Source organism: Trichechus manatus, unplaced genomic scaffold (genome assembly GCF_000243295.1).
Source record: "Trichechus manatus latirostris isolate Lorelei unplaced genomic scaffold, TriManLat1.0 scaffold00027, whole genome shotgun sequence".
Classification (NCBI taxonomy): domain Eukaryota; kingdom Metazoa; phylum Chordata; class Mammalia; order Sirenia; family Trichechidae; genus Trichechus; species Trichechus manatus.
In genome coordinates this window covers 9,771,651-9,791,007 of record NW_004443963.1, presented here as the reverse complement: position 1 = coordinate 9,791,007, position 19,357 = coordinate 9,771,651, and the positions used below count along the sequence as shown (strand labels likewise).

At 40.9% G+C, this 19,357-nt stretch overlaps 1 protein-coding gene across 5 annotated transcripts in view; it reads right to left on the bottom strand.

Annotated features, from left to right (window-relative positions):
• The window catches only part of FBXO7 (F-box protein 7), a 32,457-nt gene extending 17,957 nt beyond the window's left edge, over positions 1–14,500 (bottom strand). For 4 of the 5 annotated variants that reach the window (XR_002823652.1, XM_023729022.1, XM_023729019.1 and 1 more), the window contains exons 1-4: positions 14,193–14,500; positions 8,913–9,207; positions 1,813–2,040; positions 552–693 (exon numbers count right to left, since the gene is read on the bottom strand). Coding sequence is in view for 4 of the 5 variants with exons in the window: in XM_023729022.1 (XP_023584790.1) it covers positions 552–693; positions 1,813–2,040; positions 8,913–9,207; positions 14,193–14,314 (787 nt within the window). In the remaining variant the exon portion in view is untranslated. Of the gene's footprint in view, positions 1–551; positions 694–1,812; positions 2,041–8,912; positions 9,208–13,787; positions 14,150–14,192 lie in introns of those variants that run through there. The other variant, XM_023729020.1, reaches the window with a different exon arrangement.
• Positions 14,501–19,357: the final 4,857 nt, after the last annotated feature.

Genomic DNA, 19,357 nt, shown 5'->3' with positions numbered 1-19,357 from the left:
GGGGCGGGGTACAAAATATAAACATACTAAGGCCTCAGAACCCTCAGAAGTGTTTCTGCACCTAACAGTTCACAGAGATGTCAAACTGGATAAAAAGTGACCTCAGCTCAATCTCACCATCTCTCAGCTCAAGACCTTGGTTAAAAACAAAAAAAGTCACATAAAAAGGGAAGGAAAAAGTCACAGGCATAAAGAAAGAAAAAGTATTCTTCAAAGAGTTCACGCGTAATAGACTCATCTCATTTCTATTATCACAACTTTATTCCCGATAAAAGCTTCTATTGCTTGTATCCAAACAATTTTCACTACCCAAAAAAAAAAAAAAAAAAAATTACGAGGTTAAGATATCCAAAAAGTCTGCTGCTGGCCCACACATCAAGCCCATATTCTATAATCTTTCAGACACTGTGTTATCAGTGGTCTACGGATTAAAGCTGAGAAAGACTCATAACTGTATCATGATAGCCAGTCACTGAAGTGACTATAAAACATTTGGAGAGAAACATGTAGGTATTCATGCACTAAAGACCATGACTCTGCTATCCAATCACCATTTATGACGATGAGGTTTCCCAAAGGCACACAGGTGAGAGCAGCAGAGCCGCCATTACAGAGGGGGTGCGTGTACTGCAGCTTATACACACCACCCGATTTCCACTTCTCTGGCATGGACACTGCTTTGGCTTCTGTCCCCTGGCGAATGAAATGAAAGAGAAACAAACAATGAAGAAAGGTCTTAACTCTCAAAAAGACTAAAAATCCAAGAGGCCCCTAACCAGTCTAGAAATAAGCATTCCATACAGTCCCCTTAATAATATGTATTAAATCATTAATAGTGCTATTAACAGAGAATAATATATTCTAACATTTTTCTATCAAAATTTTTAATAGATAAAATAACATCATAAAATAGGGATTAATTTCTCTCTTTAAAGACTCAGTTCTCTGCCTCGCAGAGTCATATTCATTATTCAAGATCCTGGCTCAAATATCACTTCCTTTGTGAAGACCTTTAAAAAAAAAAATAAAAAAACCTCCAGTTTGTCGTTCCCTGTCTTTCATCCCCTAACATTCTGTTCATGTTACATACTTCCATTGTGTTATTTATCATATTATAATTATTCTGTCCCCACCCCCCCACCCCGCACTTATGGACTCCTTGGGGACAAGGACGGTCCTAACATCTTTACATCCTAATTCCTGGCTCAGTGTATACATGCTGCAGGTGTCCAGTGATCATGGAGTGAATTACTCCGTATCTTTGTTACTCATAGCACAGCCTGCACACCAGCAGCAAAGGCATCCTGAGGGAACATGCAGAATCTCAGGGCTCTACCCCAGACTTAAATCAGAATCTGCATTTTTAATAAGATCCCCAGATGAATGAATGAGTGAATGAAGGCAAGCACAGAGAACATAAGAACAATGTCCCTCTTCCTAACTGCATCTGATTAAGTTACTGCCATTTCATAGAGCCATTAACACAAAAAATAAAGTAGTGAGCCAGCTGTCTAGTCATGCCCAATCCACACCCACTAACCACATTTTATCTACATGTTACATATGTACGAGTCCTGGTGACACAGTAGTTAAGAGCTCAGCTGCTACCCAAACGGTCAACAGTCTGAATTCACCAGCCGCTCCTTGGAAACCCTACATATGCTTGTCACTGTGTTAGGCATTTCACGGTCCACACCCAACCACATTTAATAAAAAAACCTAGAACATACAACACCCTGATATTTATCTACACATCCCCTTTCACAATGGGAAACTTATCTAACAGTTTTGCTTTTTGCTTGTCATACTTACCTGAGGTATGTAGCCTGATTCCAACATGAGAAGGTGGATCAACACAATCAAGGCATCACTGGCGTTAGAACAGCCAGCTGCATGATACAGAGTCTCCAAAGAATGAGGCACCTGCCCTTCCACCGTCTCACTGCAGAGCATTGGTTCTGAGGGATAGAAACCTGTGCCCTCTTCCACATCCACAGCATATTGAACTGACTCTGCTTCAACATTTTGACTAGGCCCTGGCTGAAAAGGAGAAGGAAAACAATGGATTCATCAAGTAGACCTTTCATTTTACAGTGTAGTTTGTATCCTAAGGTGAACTGTGATGAGTGCTCAAAGCCAAAGCACATCGCTGGGCTCAGAAATGGGGCAGATTGTAAGCAAGCCCTCATAAATAAACGAGTCAGCCACCTGCTCCTCCCTCCATCCTGAATTCCGTTAATTCCTGAATTCTACTTAGCTGATTATGCCAAAAACCTGGAAATCACATCCTAGACTGCTCACTCTACTCAACTCCACCTCAGTCTATTAGCCTTTAATGTTCCACTGAATCTATCTCCTAAATATCTCTAAAATCTGCCCCTTCCCCTCCAATGGCACATCCTTGCTTCAGACTTTGATCATTTATCTCCTGACTTCCAGCGGTAGCCTTCCTGCCAAGAATCCTTGCATCCACTTTCTTCTCCTCAAATAGATTCCACCCACTCCTGCCAGTGTTTCTGACACTTCAAAATCCAATCGTGTCCTCTGTCACTGCTTAAGACCCACCAGCATTTCCCAAATATAGACAGTGTTGTTGTTAGGTGCCATCAAGTCAATTCTGACTCATAGCAACCCCATGTACAACAGAAGGAAACAGTGCCTGGTCCTATGCCATCCTCACAATTGTTGTTATGCTTGAGCCCATTGTTGCAGCCACTATGTCAATCCATATCATTTAGGAGCTTCCTCTTTTTCACTGACCCTCTACTTTACCAAGCATGATGTCCTTCTCCAGGGACTGGTCCCTCCTGATAACATGTCCAAAGTACGTAAGAGAAGTCTTGCCATCCTTGCTTCTAAGGAGCATTCTGGCTGTACTTCTTCCCAGACAGATTTGTTCATTCTTCTGGCAATCCATGGTATATTCAATATTCTTCGCCAATACCATAATTCAAAGGCATTGATTCTTCTTCGGTCTTTCTTATTCACTGTCCAGCTTTCACATGCCTATGAGGCTATTGAAAACACCATGGCTTGCGTCAGGTGCACCTTAGTCCTTAAAGTGACATCTTTGCTTTTTCACACTTTAAAGGGGTCTTTTGCAGCAGATTCACTCAATAAAATGCATCAGTTGATTTCCTGACTGTTGCTTCCATGGGTATTGACTGTGGATCCAAGTAAAATAATATCCTTGACATCTTCAATCTTTTCTCTGTTAATTATGATATTGCTTATTGGTCCAGTTGTGAGAATTTTTGTTCTCTTAATGTTAAGGTGTAATCCATACTGAAGGCTGTAGTCTTTGATCTTCATTAATAAGTGCTTCACGTCCTCTTTGCTTTCCGCAAGTAAAGTTATGTCATCTGCATACAGCAAGTTGTTAATGAGTCTTCCTCTAATCTTGATGTCGCAGTCTTCATAATATAGTCCAGCTTCTCAGATTATTTGCTCAGTATACAGACTGAATAAGTATGGTGAGAGGATACAACCCTGATACACACTTTTCCTGATTTTAAAAGATGCACTATTCCCTTGTTCTGTTCGAACGACTGCCTCTTGGTCTATATACAGGTTCCTCATGAGCACGATTAAGTATTCCGGAACTCCCATTCTTCGCAACATTATCCATAATTTGTTATAATCCAGTTGAATGCCTTTGCACAGTCAATAAAACACAGGTAAACATCTTTCTGGTATTCTCTGATTTCAGCCAAGATCCATCTGACATCAACGATGATATCCCTCGTTCCAGATCCTCTCCTGAATCCAGCTTGAATTTTTGGCAGTTCCCTGTCGATGTACTGTTGCAACCACTTTTGAATGATCTCAGCAAAATCTTCCTTGTGTGTGATATCAGTGATATTGCTCGATAATTTCTGCATTCTGTTGGATCACCTTTCTTTGGAATGGGAACAAACATGGACCTCTTCAAGTCAGTTGGCCAGGCAGCTGTCTTCCAAATTTCTTGGCACAGAGAAGCACCTCCAGCGCCACATGCGTTTGTTGAAACATCTCAATTGGTATTCCATCAATTCCTGAAGCCTTATTTATCACCAATGTCTTCAGTGCCGCTTGGACCTCTTCCTTCAGTTACCACCAGTTCCTGATCACGTTACCTCCTGAAATGGTTGAACGTCAACCAATTCTTTTTGATACAGTGACTCTGTGTATTCTTTCCATCTTTTTTTTTTTTATGCTTCCTGTGTTGTTTAATATTTTCCCTGTAGAATCCTTCAATATTATAACTCAAAACTTGAATTTTCTCTTCAGTTCTTTCAGCTTGAGAAATGCTGAGCATGTTCGTCCCTTTTGGTTTTCTAACTCCAGGTCTTTGACACTTCATTATAGCACTTTACTCTGTCTTCTTGAGTCACCCTTAGAAATCTGATCAGGTCTTTTACTTCATCATTTCTTCCTTTTGCTTTAGCTACTCTACATTCAAGAGCAAGTTTCAGAGTCTCTTGTGATAGCCACTTTGGTCTTTTCTTTCCTGTCTTCTTAATGACTCTTGCTTTCTTCATGTGTGACGTCCTTGTTGTCATTCCACAACTCGTCTGGTCTTTGGTCATTAGTGTTCAATGCATCAAATCTATTCTTGAGATGGTCTCTAAATTCAGGTAGGATATACTCAAGGTCATACTTTGGCTCTGTGGATTTGTTCCAATTTTCTTCAGCTTCAGCTTGAACTTGCATATGAGCAACTGACGGTCTGTTCCGCAGTCAGCCCCAGGCCTTCTTCTGATTGATGATACTGACCTTTTCCATCGTCTCTTTCCACAGATGTAATCGATTTGATTCCTGTGTATTCCATATGGTGAGGAACATGTACAGTCGTCATTTATGTTGTTGAAAAAAGGTTATTTGCAATGAAAAAGCCATTGGTCTTGCAAAATTCTATCATGCAGATCTCTGGCATCATTTCTAACACCAATACCTATTTTTCAACTATTGATCCTTCTTTGTTTCCAACTTTGACATTCCAATAGCCAGTAATTATCAATGCATCTTGACTGCACGTTTGATCAATTTCAGACTGCAGAATGTGGTAAAAAAAAATCTTCAATTTTATTTTTCTGCAAATCTGAGTAATAATCATTATTAACTGGTCTTCTTGAAGGCGTATGGATATTATTCTATCATTACAGCATTGTACTTCAGAATAGATCTTGAAACGTTCTTTTTGACGATGAATGCAACGTCATTCCTCTTCAATTTGTCTTTGCCAGCATAGTATAGCATATGACTGTCTGATTCAAAACAGCCAGTACCAGTCCATTTCAGCTTACTAATGCCTAGGATATGAACGTTTATGCGTTCCATTTCATTTATGACGATTTCCAGTTTTCCTAGATTCATACTTCTTTCATTCCACGTTTCCATTATTAATGGATGTTTGCAGCTGTTTCTTCTCATTTTCAGTCATGCCACATCAGCAAATGAAGGTCCCAAAAGTTTGACTTCATCCATGTCATTAACGTCAACTCTTCTTTGAAGAGGCAGCTATTCTCCAGTTGTATTTTGAGTGCCTTCCAACCTGAGGGGCTCATCTTCTAGCACTATATCAGACAATATTCCGCTGCTATTCGTAAGGTTTTCACTGGTAAATTTTTTCAGAAGGAGACCACCAGGTCCTTCTTCCTAGTCTGTCTTAGTCTGGAAGATCAGCTGAAACCTGTCCACCAGGCTGATATTTGAAATACCAGTGGCACAGCTTCCAACATCAGAGCAACACGCGAGCCCCTACAGTATTACAAACTGACAGAAATGATGTTTCCCTAAAGTGACAGCAGACAGTAGTGTTTCTCTAAATTGTGCCTTGTAATTTGGCCCTAGATATTCTTGGGAAAAAAAGGGTCCACAACCAAATAAGTCTGGAAAATGCTACACACTATAGCTACCTAACCTCATCCTCCATATTCACAAATTATCAGCATTATAAAACGCTCTGAGAAGTCCAATAATTTTTTTTTTAAAGTGTACATAACATTTAACCAAGAAACACTATCTTAATTCCTCAACACTCAGCATCCCTGTAACACTTGTTTACAATCTCATGAAACAAGGTTTTCATAGTGAATACTCTTAAGAAATGCAGGCCTACAAAATAATGTCCAAACTCCTAACCTCCTTAACATGCAAGGCCCTTCGTCATCTGATCTCTGACTCTGGGTCAAGTTTACCTTCTGCCAGTCCCTCCTCCCCACTCTGATACTTCCCACCTCTTTAGCAGAGGTAATTCATACTACAACCCTGCCGTGCAAAGGCCTGTATCACTGCACTTTATCACACTGCACTGCAATTTTCAAGGCACCCTGGTGGCATGGTGGTTAAGGGCTTGGCTGCTAACCAAAAAGGTCAGCAGTTTGGACTCATTAGCCGTTCCTCAGGAGAAAGACGCAGCAGTCAGCTTCGGTAATGATTACAGCCTTGGAAACCCTATGGGACAGTTCTACTTTGTCCTATAGGGTCACTATGAGTCAGGAATCAACTCGCTGGCAATGGGTATGGGGTACTGCAATCTTCTGATTATACATCTGCATCCCACTCTGACTTCAAGCTTAGGAAGGATAAGACCCCGTGTCATCCATGTTTGTAACCCCAATACAGTACCTGGCACATAATGGGTACTCAATAAATGCTTGTTGAAGAAATGCTGAAAGGTAGTATGTTACAATTTCATAATGTTTTTGTTTTCAAAGTGCTTTCTCATTTGCTCCTTACAACAAGCCTATAAAATAGGCAAGGCAGATGATGTCGCCTTTTTATAATATATAACATGGTATAACTGTGGCTCTGAAAAGATGAAATAACTCAATCATGTTACCAGCTAATAAAAATTTGAAAGGAACCCGGATCTTCAGACTCACGGCTCTCTTAGATATAACATACTGCTTCGATAAAACTGTTACCTATATTAATTTTGCTCAAAAAGTTTGTTTCCTAGGCATGTGCTGAACTCAGTACAAAGCTGGTGTCTCTTCTTTTTATGCTCGCATTTCCCATTGAAAAAGAGGCAGAGGAAATTAAAATTCATGGGTAATTTTACAAGGTTGGAGGAATGGAAGGAAGTCACAGGTGACAGCTCTTCTTCCAAAATCCCCGAGGACCTAAGCTCTGATGGCTTACGGAAAAGACCCAAATTCACTTCCTAAAACCTAGAGGACCACAACAATTCACACCGCCTAGAAAGGAGGTATGGCACAAAACCATTTCTGCCGCATTTTCTGAGCAAATAGAAAGCACTGAATTAAAAAAAACTTAAGGCCTAGCTAAATTATCAAGTGTATAGGCTCTTTACCTATTATTATGCCTAACTTTGGATCATTTACTACCTAATGACAGCCATGTGGGAGAGAATATTTATGGAAAAATTTAAAAAATGGTGAGCACCACCTCTCTGAACAGATCATTTTACAAAAGACTGAAACAAGTGACTAACATGCAGGTTAGAGCTAATACTGGGGTCTGATACCATGTTATCTGTGTTTCTCATTAAAGACTCAAAAGGTACTGGATGAATTCCCAAATACAGTGTAATAAGATTAATTTACACTTAACTACAAGAGTAAAATTTTCCCCTTAGTGTTTCAAGTTTTACCCGTCTATTTTCCTTTCCTAACGTTTCATTCTACTTTTAATTAGCTGATCCTACTGATTCAAGTACATAAAGCATTATTTATGAGATTTCAAGCTCTGTTTCCACACTAAGATTTTACAGCACCCTATACAAGCCTTAGAATACAAGCCATGCTTTTAAGAAATGAAATTAATAACTTGAGGCACCGTTAACTTCTCAAAAGTTTCCAGAAGGAAACTAGTAACTATTACATATACTACAAAAAATGTTCCATCTTACTGTATGATTTTAACAGTACACAGAAGGGAATGGGCCCCTCTACCAGAAGCCATCTCTGAGTGAGTCTCCCCTCTACCAGAGGTCATCTCTGAGTGAGTCTATCAGTAAAAAAGATTCAGAAATGTAATTTAAATATATGGCAAAAGATTCTTACTCATCCCCCAGATTACCTCTATGAGACAGAAACACACACACAAAAATTTCTTTAAAAATTAAAGTTAATACAGAAATACTTTGAGCTTTGTAAATGTTTTCTAATTTATTTAAAACCTCTCTGGATATTATTATTAAAAATAAAATTCATGTATCTGGATATAGATGATTTTCACAATTTACCAACCTGTCAAAAAGTATTTTTAATACCTATCTATACCTAATGCCATTATATCAAAAACCAAACCAAACCTACTGCCGTCAAGTCAATTCCAACTCACAGCAACCCTAGAGGACAGAGTAGAACTGCCCCATAGGGTTTCCAAGGAACAGCTGGTGGATTCCAACTGCCAACTGGCACCATAAATACTTATAAATGTTTAAGGCCCACAAACAAATTTAGTTGTGGTGATAAGTATACACATACAAAACAATTAACAAGACAGCATATGTACTAGTATTAAAAAATTAAGTAATAAAAGTGATAATTTGTACCATATAAGAAATTAAAAGCCAGGATAATAAACACTAATGAGGTGCTTACAAGGCAAAAAATATAATCAGTACAAAGACATTAAGGAAAATTACTGGGCTATGGTTGGCAAGGGCCTTGGAAGATAGGTAGAAATACAAATAGGAGAGGGGGGAAAGGTAGTGAATGCCAGGCTGGGTGGACAGCAAAAGCAAAGGCACAAAAGCAGTCACTAGGTATTGGTGAAGAATATTGACTATACCATGGACTGCCAGAAGAATGAACAAGTCTGTCTTGGGAGAAGTACAGCCAGAATGTGGATATGATATGTAATCTAGAGATGACAATCATCCTGACTGGGCGGAATTCGGCTGAAGTGATCAACGTGATTTATCAACCACCCTATTTTGTGTTTTGGTCTTTAATACCCACCATACTGTCATCATTCCTGACATCAGATTGGGCTGCCTGTCCTTGGAATGAATCAATCAGTTGTTCATCTTGTATGCTGGACTGGTTGGAGCTGGCGGCCAAAGAGGGTGGGTCATTACTCTGGAGTGAAGAATGCTCTGAATCTGTGGATGAAGGTAAATTAGGTGCTGGAATGGCATCTTCAAGAATCAAACATATCAAGTCCCCAGAAACAATCCCATATGAAGCCAAGGTCTCTTCATCTTCAGTGAGGGCATCTTTGTTGTTCAATGTAATTGCAAACCGGGTATCAGAACTGCCAAGAAAGACGAATAAGGATAGTGAGGGCTACCTGTTACCATAACCCTCAATAATACATTTGGAACACATTTAAGGTACGCTATATGGCCCAAGAAGAACTAAGAAACAAAAACAAAACAAACGAAAAAAAAAAACAAGAGGTTAAAGTTTTGAGAAAGGTATCAAAATTATTTGTTTTTATCATCGAATACCTAAGTTACAGATTTCTAATGACTAAAACTCTAGCCTGGGGGACAGGATACAGTATTTTCTATCATTAATCCATGTTTTAATCGATCCTAAGATACATACTTTTTTTACATTTAAACATCTTGGAAATTGGAATACTTCTTAAAATCCATGACATGGCAGTTTAACAGGCAGCATTTTTCTCTCTTAAGTGTTACATAAAACAATATGTGTCTTATAACTGATGGCAACTTAGATCCAAGGAAATACAGCCTTTTTAAAATGTAACTGGTATCACATAATCTCTCTGCTTAGAACTCTCCAATGGCCTCTAACTGAACTTTGAATAATATCCTTAACATGGTGTCATGGATTGAATTGTGTCCCCCCCAAAATTCTGTCAACTTGGCTAGGTCATGATTCCCATTACTGTATGATTGGGTAATCTGATGTGATTTCCTTATGTGTTGTAAACTCTATCACTATGATGAGGTTATATGTGATCTCCTTATGTGCTGTAAATTCTATCACTGTGATGAGGTTATACTGATGAGGTTTACAAGATTGGATAGTGTCTTAAGCCAATCTCTTTTGAAATATAAAAGAGAGAAGCAAGCAGAGACACATGGAACCTCTTACCACCAAGAAAGCAGTGCCGGGAGCAGAGTGTGTCCTTTGGACCTGAGGTTCCTGCACAGAGAAGCCCCCAGACCAAAGGAAGACTGATGACACGGACCTTCCTCCAGAGCCAATGGAGAAAGCTCCCCTGGAGCTAATGTCCTGAATTTGAACTTGTAGCCTACTGGACTGTGAGAGAATAAACTTCTCTTTGTTGAGGCCATCCACTCGTTGTACTTCTGTTAGAGGAGCACTAGATGACTAAAAGACACGTGGCCTCCAAAGACTTTTATCATTTGATCCGTACTCACTTCTACCTCATCTTGTGCCACTGTTCTTGCACACTGTTTCCTATTCACAGGAGCTTTGTATCTATTCCTCCAAGCAGATCAACTTCCTTGCAGCCTTTGGGCCTTTGCACTTGTTCTTCCAGATCTTGAAATGACTGGCTCCTTCTCACCGTTCAGGTCTCAGATCAAGTGTCCCCTCTTCAGGGATGCCTTCCCCCCGCCTCTATCACTCTCTAGTCCATTCTGTTTTATTTTTATTGTAATACCACTATTTGAAAACATCATATTTATCTGTTTATCTCTGTCTTCCTTACCCCACCACTAGAATTTAAGTTTCATAAGATCAGAATCTTGTCTGTCCGGTGCAACACAGTATCTCCAGCACCTGGCAAATAGTAGGTACTCTTAAGTATTTGTGGAATAAAAACGCAACCACCAAAAGTTATTGGGAATACCATGATGAGACTGAAATCAGGGCTGCCTATTCAATGTCCATGCAGGACAGTCAGCTTACTTTGGTTCAGAAACCTAGACCCACGTCCTACATAACTATTCATAATCACAGAAGTTAGATGAGCATATGTAGATGACAGAGTACAAATTATCCCTCCTACTGATGATGACAAGTTGCATCCCTCCTACTGAGGATGCGTTCTTCTACATGGAAGACAGCAGAAATTGAAAAACTCGCTGCTGAACTATCGAAGAGCTCTAGTAAACCTTAGGCAATGAACTCCCTCTTTCTGTATCACAATTATCTGACTTTGTAAGGATAACCATCATTTCCCCACATGGTGTCGAGGGAAAACAAAACCATTGTAAAAGGTTCTGTAAGACCATTTACACTCAGGAATGCTGACTTCATTAACTTTTTGAGACGTTAACAAAGGATAAAGTCCTTTGACAATCACATTGTATTTTCTTATGTACAATGCTGCATTTTCAAAAGTGCTCAAAATAATTCATTTGTTTTCCTTTCAACTGTAAGTACATTTTTTTTTTTTATCACCACTTAAAAAATCCTTGGTAGAAAGGCCTCCACCGGACTGAGTCCAGTACAGCTAGATGGTGCCCGGCTACCACCACTGACTGCTCTGACCAGGATCACAACAGAGGGTTCTGGACAGAGCTGGAGAAGAATGTAGAGCGTAATTCTAACTCACAAAAAAAAAGACCAGATTTACTGCCCTAAAGGAGACTGGAGAAACCCCGAGAGTATGGCCCCAGACACCCTTTCAGCTCAGTGGTGAAGTTACCTCCGAGGTTCACTGTTCAGCCTGGGAGTGGACAGCCCCGTAAAACCAAATGAGACTAACGAGGTACAGGAGTCCAGTGACAAGGGCCAGAAGGCAGAAGGGGACAAGCAAGCTGGTGATAGGGAACCCAAGGTTGAGTAAGGATATTGTTGGTGTTGTGAGATTGTTAGCCATTGTCATAGGGCAACATTTGTAGTAACTGTTAAATGAGAAACTATTTTGTTCTGTAAGCCTTCATCTTAAGTGAGAATAACAGCACAATTGGAAGAGCGTAGTCAATGTCACTGAACTGTGTATGTAGAAATTTTTGAAACGGTGTTATCTTCGGCTATGTGTATTTTCACCAAAAAAAAAAAGGTTGAGAATTTAGGGGGTTAAGATGTTGTGGGGTTGTTAACCAATGTCATAAAACAACATGTGTACTACTGTTTCATGAAAAACTATTTGTTCTGTAAGCCTTCACCTGAAGTACAATAAAATATAAAAAAAATAAAAAATTAAAATTAAAAAAAAAAAATCCTTGGTAGAGAAATTACTGGAATAGAAACCACTCCTGCTTCTCAGAAAACAAGTGGCTCTGCTTCGGATTCAAAATGTTTTTGAGAAAAAATGTTGAAAATCTGCCAGCTGCCTATAAAAACACCATCCCAGCTTTAGCAGAAAAAGGAAAAACATCTCAAGTGAACTATACGCATTTATGGATCCTTTGTCACAGCAAAAGGTTTTCTTTTAACAGTATCGAATACAAATATCTATTTGTAGAAAAGGCAAAGAACTGTCTGCTTAATAAAAACCATCACCCTCTCTTCACCCTTTAAAAAAAGGGAAGAGCTATTTCTAAAATAACATGTAGTTTTCCAGGAGGGGGGTTTAAAACAGTTGTTTTCTGAAATTGTTCTGTTTTCTGAACTTAAATTTTAAGTTTAACAGAAAATGAAATCCGACAAACTCCCAGGCTTTTTCAAAACATTTTTATGACAATCCCAAATCTACTTGCTCAGTAAAGACACTGAAAATCACAATGTCATATGTACACCTTTTAAAACTGTCCTTTTACTATACAATGAACATACTTTCAAAAGAACACATTTATTTTAATAAGCTGCAACTTAAATTCCCTCCTGTAAATCAGCCTTAACTGTAAAAAACGAACCTGGAAGAGAAATGAACTTAAGCTCTTCACAAACAAGAGTCACACTGTGTTTCACATTCTTTCAAGATCATCCTGCCTAATTAAAAACTAATAACAGTAAAATATATAGATATATATATGAAAATGCCTTGAAAAGAAGCTAATTTTGAAAATTTATGATGGGGTAATGACAGCAGCAAGCAAAACATTTAGGTTTAAGGCAAAAAAATTAACAATACTCATGTCACTTAAAAGAAATTATGTCAATACCTCATTTTTTTAAAATTTGGAGGAAAACAGGCTTACTTTTAATCTAATAATGTCTTAACTTTAAAAAGGAAAAAGTGAGATCATAATATGGCCTCACTTTACTTAACTCCCTAAAAATAAACTGGACGCTTATTAACAGTCTTATGAAAGGAACAACCTCAATTAACAAGGTTTTCTCTTGAAGAATTCACCCAAAAAGCCCCCCAAAGGAACTTCTTTCGTCTTAGCTCAAAATTCCGAGTTCATTAGCTCAATATTTGAAAAGAATCACCTTTATTTTGTCCTCTATTCCCAGATTACTGTCCCCAGAAAATATCTTCTATGGAAACAAAACACCTCAACAGCAGCCCCACAAATTAACAGAATTTAATCCTTTACCTCTTAACTTCACTGTCCTAACACTGCAAGTTCCCCAGCGTCATTATAAGGCCCAAAGTTTTAACGAAGAAGCAACATCTCGCCCAGGACAATAACATGATGTGAAGCACTTTTACCGGCTGTACTTTGGGAAACTTTGCAGCGGGATCAGTGAAAGTTGTCACCCCTGGGCCTGGCACATAGACACTAAACGTTGTCTTAAAATTACTGCTGCCTACAGCAGCGGTACAAATTAAGGATGGCTTCGGATGGAGGGCAGATTGTTAACTTGTAGTACTTCCCAAACCGTTTCACTGAAATACTCGAACAGGCGCAGAAAGTGAACTTAAACCCCTAGAGTCTGGAAAGGTTTAAACCAAGCCAAGGTCATCATTTCCAACTTTAAATTTTAAAAATCCTGTGAATTGTGCGTTCTATCCTATCCATGGTTTCGTTTACCACAAAATCGGAGTCGGTTACTTACTCTGGAGGGGGTCGGAGCCCCCGGGAGGCTGGGCCATGTGTCCTCGCAGCCGGGACTTCGGCAAAAGCAACCCCAGCTCCCCGCTCACGACCCGACGCGTCACCCTGGCACTGCCTCCGAGGCCGCGCGAGTCACAGTACCAGGAGCGCTTCCGAACGGCGACGCCGTCAAAGCGCCGAGCCCTCACGTGACGGCCCGGGGCGTCCCCGCACCCCAGCGGAGCGCTCAGCGATGCCGGGGCCAGCAGTAGCACAGGCAACCCCAAACCTCACGGCGTCACACATGGGTACCCACGCCCTCGAGAGCGCAGAGTCACACGCAAACGTCCGAGTTACACTATCACTTCTCCCACCGTACACCACCAACCTCCACGGCCGGGCCTCACCCCCAGCCGCCCCCGCGTACCTGTATCCACAAGTGGGCAACAGGGCCTGGCCCAGGTGGGCGCGCAGCTGCCCCAGCGTCGGCTCCGCTTCCGGCATCTCCAGAGGCCAAGTCCGCTTCTGAAGCCGGACCCGCAGCTTCATGGCGGCAGCGGGAGTAGCCAGGGGCTTGGACCTGGCGGCGGCGACAGTGGCGACGGCGGGGCCAAGCAGCTCCCGCCTCAAGCGGAGCGAGGACTACCGGTGCTGTTAAAGTGCTGAGGTGTAACGGAGAAAAGTCGCCGCTACGGCGACCGCTCAGCCAGCTAGTCCCTGGAACAAGGGCGCTCTGTCCCTCCTATAAGGTCGCCCCCTAGAGCCGACCCGGCGAACAGGCAGCTGGCGTCCAGCGCCGAGCCCTGCTGCAAGGGAACTTCCGATCGATGACTCGGCGTGCTACGGCGCTACCTGAGAGCGTGCGGCTTCCTGGCCGCCGGGGCGCGGAGGTCCAAGCTGGCGGCGCGGAGGGAGGAGCGCGCCGCGCAGGCGCCGAGGTCGTCGCGGTACGCCGGTGTCCGGGCTCTACCGCTGAGGTAGCTGTCCCGACTCCTGCCAGATGTGCCTGGAAGAACGTTGTGGCTGAAAGAGATGCGGCGGACGGTACAACGCACCACGCACCACGACTCATGTGTACCTAGTTCTTACCCCATTTCCTGCGTGGCGAACGCCTGTTCCTTCATCAACGCCCAGTTCTAGTGGCACCTGTTCTGAGAAGCCCTTGGATTGAGCCGAGGCTCCGGTAACTTCCTTCTTTGTGCGTCTGCAGCGCTTTGTTCAAACAGAATTAAATGGGATAATGTATGTCAAAGCACTGAGTATTGTTACATCACACAGTTACCTTCTTAGAATACATCAAAATCTGAGTTTTTCTTTTAATTTATTAATTACTGTATTGTTCGCCTCCCACAGGCGAAACTCCTGCCTGTAAGGTCGAGAACCAAGTTTATCTTGTTCACCACCTACCCCTGTGCATACTGTACCATAAATAAATACTTTATATAGATAAATAATGGCCATTTGTGGTGTACGTAGTAACTGCAACAGCAGGAGTATGTACATGATACGGAGTTGATTAACTGGGAGCGACATTTAAACCGCATTTTAAAGTATAACTAGGATATTTTTCAAGCTTAACGAAAGTAGGATTGGACAATAGAGAACAGTGTATACGAAGATGGGGAAAGGTCAAATGGCATGCATATTCAGGGTAGCCATAAGAAGTTCAGTATTACAGAGCTGAAGATTCATGGGCTATGGTGAACGCTGTATTGTAATTGTTGGGATTACTTGCTACTCTGTACATTGTAGGTGTCTGAGATTGGAGACTGAATCTCAGCCCTGTCACAGCATTTGGGCTTGGAAAATGCTCAATAAATGCATTCTGAATGAAGGAAAGAATTAATGAATGAACCCAATGGTTCTTCAAACTTTGTGCCAAGGAAATTTATCAACTAGACTTTATGTGAAAGTACAACATATACAACAGATAAACTCTATAAGGGGTGATGGGCTGAGATACACTCCTTAACTTTCCAACCAGTATCCCCCAGCAGTTTGAAATCTGGTCATCTGACTCCCTCATTTTCCACATTCAGGGCCCACCTTGAGAAAATCACAAAGTGATAGACAAAACAGTACCAATAATACAGTAGATTGTGAGGAAAAGCTTAAATTGTTTTCAATTTAGAGACCTCATTAGTTAGGTCAAATGCTGCGCTTAATCCCCTGTTCCTGTTGTCAGCTGCTACAACAAACAGCAACAGCAGCAAAATACCGAGCAGCTGTTAACGGACTGAATCCCAATTTTTCAAGGACCACTAATAAAGGATTTCTTGAAAGCTTTCTTGCCAAGTTCTATGCTGGATGCTTTGCAAATAATTTCATTTAGCCTTTATAGCTCTGGAAAATGGCTGTTCTTGATTCAGGTTTTCAGTTGGAGAAACTGAGGTTTGTACAGCCCAGGGACGCTTGTCGTTGTTGTTAGGTGCCATTGAGTCTATTCTGACTCATAGCAACCCTATGTACAACAGAATGAAACACTGCCTGGTCCTGCGCCATCCTCACAATCGTTTTACTTGAGCCCATTGTTGCAGCTACTGTGTCAATCCATCTTGTCAAGGGTCTTCCTTTTTTTTGCTGACCCTCTACCAAGCATGATGTCCTTCTCCAGGGACTGGTCCCTCCTGATAACATGAGCAAAGTATGTAAGACAAAGTCTCATCATCCTGGCTTGTAATGAGCATTCATGGAATGCTTGGCTAGTAGTATTTCCAGCATCTGACTCAAAATTAAAGTCCTAACTGCTATGTTAAATTGCTTTCATGATAAGTATTAAACAGTATAGCTTATTCCTGTCCAAAAAAAAAAAAACTGTTCATCAATAAAGAATTGGCTGAATTATGGAACATCTATGCATTGGGCAAATCAGCTACAAAAGACCTCTTTAAAATGTTAAAAAGCAAAGATACCACTTTGAGGATGCATGCGAAACCTGGACAGTGAATAAGGACGATCAAAGGAGAATTGATGCCTATGAATTATGATGTTGGCAAAGAATATTGGATATAATGTGGACTGCCAGAAGAATAAACAAATCTGTCTCGGAAGAAGTACAGCCAGAATGCTCCTTGGAAGCGAGGATGGTGAGATTTCGTCTCACATACTTTGGCCATGTTATCAGGAGGGGCCAGTTCCTGGAGAAGGACATCATGCTTGGTAAAGTAGAAGGTCAGCAAAACAAGGGAGAACCCTCAACGAGATGGGTTAACACAGTGGCTACAACAATGGGCTCAAACATAACAACGATTGTGAGGATGGCACAGGACCGGGCAGTGTTTTGTTCTGTTGTACATAGGATCGCTGTAAGTCGGAACTGACACAGTGGCACCTGATAGCAGCAACAACCATACAATGGAAATCTAGTAAGCAAATAAAACAATAAAGTAGATTTATATGCCCTGATAGGATCTATCACATAAGGTATGTTAAGATACAAGATACAATGGTTCTGCATTTTTATAAAGAAAATTGCAGAACCATTGTTCTGCATTTACATCTTTTTTGTTTTTAAGAGTAGGTACAAACATATATATGGATATAAAATTTCTAGAAGAAAAAAATTTTAACCTTGACATCTGAGAGGGAAATATGAGTTTCTGGCAATGGGGTTCTTTGGCTCCCAGTGCGGTGGACTTTCTATTAAATGCAACTTTCCAAGTACTTGGAAAGTTTGTTAGCAAAGGGGTAGTGGTAAGTATGAGCTTGAACTGTCTTAGCAAATGGCCATTCTTCTCCCTCATAAGCATATAACTGTAGAACAACAACTCCCCACAAATAGAACTTACAGGCCTGTGATATAAATTTTTATTAGAGTTCTCCTATTTCATATAGGCTTTTACAGTTTCCAAAGCAAATTTGCATACAGTTTCTCTTTTGATCATCATAATATTCTTGTAAATTGGGTAAAATATATTGTTCTCACTTTACAGATGTGAAGAAACTAGGATTCAAAGAAGTTAAGAGAGTGGGCATACAAAGGACATGCATCTAATTCAGGGCAGAAAGAAGATTCAGACCTAAGTTGTTGTCCTAGTCATCTAGTGCTGCTATAGCAGAAATACCACAAGTGGGTGGCTTTAAGAAAGATGGCTTTATTCTCACAGTGTAGTAGGCTACGAGTACAAATTCAGGTGTCAGCTCCAGGGGAAGGCTTTCTCTGTCGGCTCTGGAGGAAGGTCCTTGTGATGCATCAGTCTTTCCTTGGTCTAGGAGAATTTCAGCACAGAAACCTCAGGTCCAAAGGATGCATTCTACTCCCGTCACTGCTTCTTGATGGTATGAGGTCCCTGTGTCTCTCTGCTCACTTCTCTCTTTTATATCTCAAAAGAGATTGGCTTAAGACACCATCTAATCTTGTGGACCTCATCAACATAACTGCCGCTAATCTATCTTATTACATCAGAGTGATAGCATTTACAACACATAGGGAAATCACATCAGATGATAAAATGGTAGACAATCATACAATACCGGGAATCATGACCTAGCCAAGTTGACAGATATTTTTGGGGGACACAATTCAATCCATGACAGGTATTTACCTATAAGTCAAACTCAACTAGGGAAAATATGTATAAATAGCTCAGGAAGAAGACCTAAAACTTTGCGTAAACTTGATAAAACAGTGAATAATTAATGACCTATATAAGATGATAACAGCAAGATGTAAAAGTTTGTAGTCAGAGATCCTTGTCAGAGGGTATATTAGTAATCTATTACTGTGTATCAACCACCCCAAAGCTTCACAGCTTAAAACCAAAAGCACTATTATCTCACAGTTTCCATGGACCAGGAATTTGAGGTGGCTTACCTGGGTGTTCTGGCTCAGGGTCTTTCATGAAATTACAGTCAAGATGTCAGCCAGGCTCAAAAACCCACCAACCTATGCGGTCTAGGGAAGACGGACATGCTTTCCTCCCAGACACTCGGGGGCATCCGTCAGCCCCTGCCTTGCTCAGCATGTGATGCCTTACTGCAGCCAGATACCTGTGCCTACACTAATCACCCATGCCTGGCTAGGACTGTAGGTGAGAGCCTTCACCACACACTTGGTGACCGACTACCTGGACACCTGAGCTGAATTAATACAAGAAAAGTAAACAGATTCCTGGGCCCACATACCTATTAACAGATCTAACTTCCTGGAGACAGGACTTTAGAGCCTCAAATACCCCCAATAATAAAACTAGCTCACAGAGCAGCCTATCTGGGCATATCAAAATAAGAAGCTCGGACACAGTAAGCAAACAAAAAATAAATATCTTATTGATGGCTCAGAGACAACAGTCAATATCAAATCACATAAGCAGGCAGACCATGATGACTTCAGCAAGCTCCCAAAACAAAGAATCAAGAAATTTTCCAGAGGAAGAGAATTTCTTGGAATTACCAGAGGTAGAATACGAAAGATTAATATACAGAATTCTTCAAGATATCAGGAAGGAGATCATTCAAAACGCAGACCAAGCCAAGGAACACGCAGAAAAAGCAACAGAAGATCTTAAGAAGGTTATTCAAGAGCATAATGACAAATTTAATAGGCTGCAAGAATCCACAGAAAGACAGCAATCAAATCCAGAAGATTAACAA